General features: G+C 30.6%; 1 protein-coding gene across 1 annotated transcript; it reads left to right on the top strand.

Annotated features, from left to right (window-relative positions):
- The first annotated feature begins 524 nt into the window (after positions 1-524).
- Positions 525-1,515, top strand: LOC150037566 (mitogen-activated protein kinase kinase kinase 20-like). The gene is made up of 2 exons (XM_090310754.1): positions 525-951; positions 1,127-1,515. The coding sequence occupies exons 1-2, from the start codon at positions 525-527 to the stop codon at positions 1,513-1,515; spliced, it is 816 nt and encodes a 271-aa protein (XP_090166880.1).
- The last annotated feature ends 799 nt before the right edge of the window (positions 1,516-2,314 follow it).

Below are 2,314 nucleotides of genomic sequence, written 5' to 3'. Positions count from 1 at the left end.
TATTTTTAAATATAGTATAATGATACAATGATAGAATAAATTTTTTTTATCATTTTGCTATATTGATAAATAAATTGGTTATTTTGCTATACATATGAAGAGATTTCGATTTTTCTTTTTTTTAAGATTTTTTGACCAGATGATTTTAATATGTTGACTAATATATATGAACCTTGAAGGATTATATTCAAACATATGGAAAACGACTTTTACGTACTTCTCTTGATTAATTACCCTTTAGTATAAAATAAATTCGTAAAAGTATACTGAAATTGATTTTAAATTAAACCATCCAAAATATTTGGGATTTGGTTTTATACTTAATAATTAATTGTTTGCATCTTCAAAATATATATATATATATATGGTGGTGCCGCCAAAACATAAAAAAAAAAAAAAAAAAAATCTTTTTAACTTTCCTTTTTGTTTATGGTTCTAGGTGAATGGTAGCATTTAAAATCGAAGAAAATTTAGTAATATTTCTGTCGTATTCGGTAAGAAACTATTCTCTTAGTTTTTGAGTCATGAAGAATCCCTTTATAAATTCATCGTTATCTCCAGATTGTGACCAATCTTTTAGGCCGAAGAGGATGATTACGAAATTCCCACACCCTAACAACAGCAATGGAGTCCAAAGTCAAACGCAAATCGAGGATTTCGACAACTCCCATGGTTTCTTTTGGTTTCGTGGTCGTCTTCTCGGCAAAGGTAGCTTCGGCTCTGTTTTCTTAGCCCAAATTAACACAGACTTTTTTGTCGATTCACATTATGGTAAACTTCCTCTTGGTAAATATATTGCTGTCAAATCTTCCTTCTTGAAAGATTCCCCCTCCCTTCGATTTGAGAAGAAGGTACTTGATGCTTTGAAGTCTTGCTCTAATGTAGTGCAATGTTATGGACATGAAATTACAAATACTGTATCCGGCAATTACATTTACAATTTACTTTCGAGTATTGTTCTAGAGGTAGTTTGTACGATCATATTACTAAATTCGAACCCAATGGCTTGCCGGAATTGGAAGTTCGTCGATATACCAGAGACATTGTCTATGGAATTTATTCTATTCATGAGCTTGGATATATTCATTGTGATATTAAACCATAATTTCGAGTATTGATTGTGGAGGCTTTTTTGTTGCAAAAATAGCTGATTTTGGATTGGCAATGGAGATGACAAATATAGTGAATATTGACGACGATAACAGTACTAGAGGAACCGAGTCATACATAGCACCAGAGTCATTAAGAGATGGTTACTTAGATTGGCCCGTTGATATATGGGCACTTGGATGCGTGGTGTTGGAGATGTTGACCGGAAAAAAAGTGTGGAGGTCTAAAAAGTTTGATCTTGATATGCTCACGTATATTGATCACAACAACAAATTCTTAGAAATTCAAAATAAGTTATCACCGATGGCAATTGATTTCGTGAGAAGATGTTTGGTAAGAAACCCTTATAAAAGATTGCCGGCAAGGTTGTTGCTTGATCATCCATTTATTTATCATGTTTCATGATCAATTTAGAAGTCAATGTATTACTTATGTGTAATTCAATATAGTTTGAATTGATATGTTGGAAAATCTTGTATAATCTGAAAATGTGTAATCCTCAATTTTCATAGAGAAATTTTTTTATAATAAATTAATTAAAATTTGTACCTCTGTTGATCTTTCTAACTTGGCAATGGTCAATATGATTATCAAATTTTCGTTAATTTTGGTCAATTCTTAAATTTCTAATATTTTATTTTAGTTACTCTTAACATGACTAGAGCAATAATCAATTCTAATATTGAACAATAAAATTGATCAAGTAGTAAATAAATAATATCTTCCTAAAATTAGATTTGAGAATCTTTAAAGACTAACAAAGTAAACTGAGATTAATCATGTAAAGGAAATGAAATAAACTTTCGAAAATTAACTTAAACGAACAAAGAATAACAATATATTATAGGAGAGAAAATGAAAAATCATAAATATTTCAACTAAAAACAAAATTAATAGCACCCACAGTCCGTAGTGGCCACTTGCAATTCTTGATAAAAATATAAATTTAACGAATTGAATGTCAAATTTGCAATTTCAAGGAATTGAAGGTCTAAAGAAAGTGAATTTGGAATTTAGATGTTTATTAGCTATAAAATTGACTCTACCATCTTCAACAATGGTCACTATAGATATTTATCAAGGAATTTCATCCGTTTCTTTTTCTCCTTCTCTCCATTCCTCCAATATTTTCGATAGACTCTACCCTTCGGCCACTGCCAACGACAAACTCCCATGACAACCATCGATGGTGAAAGACTCCGAC

This window comes from Benincasa hispida, chromosome 2 (assembly GCF_027475165.1).
Source record: "Benincasa hispida cultivar pf3 chromosome 2, pf3_genome.v1.1, whole genome shotgun sequence".
NCBI lineage: Eukaryota > Viridiplantae > Streptophyta > Magnoliopsida > Cucurbitales > Cucurbitaceae > Benincasa > Benincasa hispida.
The sequence above is the reverse complement of the archived record's forward strand: the minus strand, read 5'-3'. Positions and strand labels throughout refer to the sequence as shown.

Excerpts from the sequence above, each read along its gene's own strand:
- LOC150037566 (XM_090310754.1), top strand. The coding sequence starts at position 525 with ATGAAGAATCCCTTTATAAATTCATCGTTATCTCCAGATTGTGACCAA. Across the intron at positions 952-1,126 it reads CATTTACAATTTACTTTCGA|GCTTTTTTGTTGCAAAAATA; the intron begins GTATTGTTCTAG and ends TTGATTGTGGAG.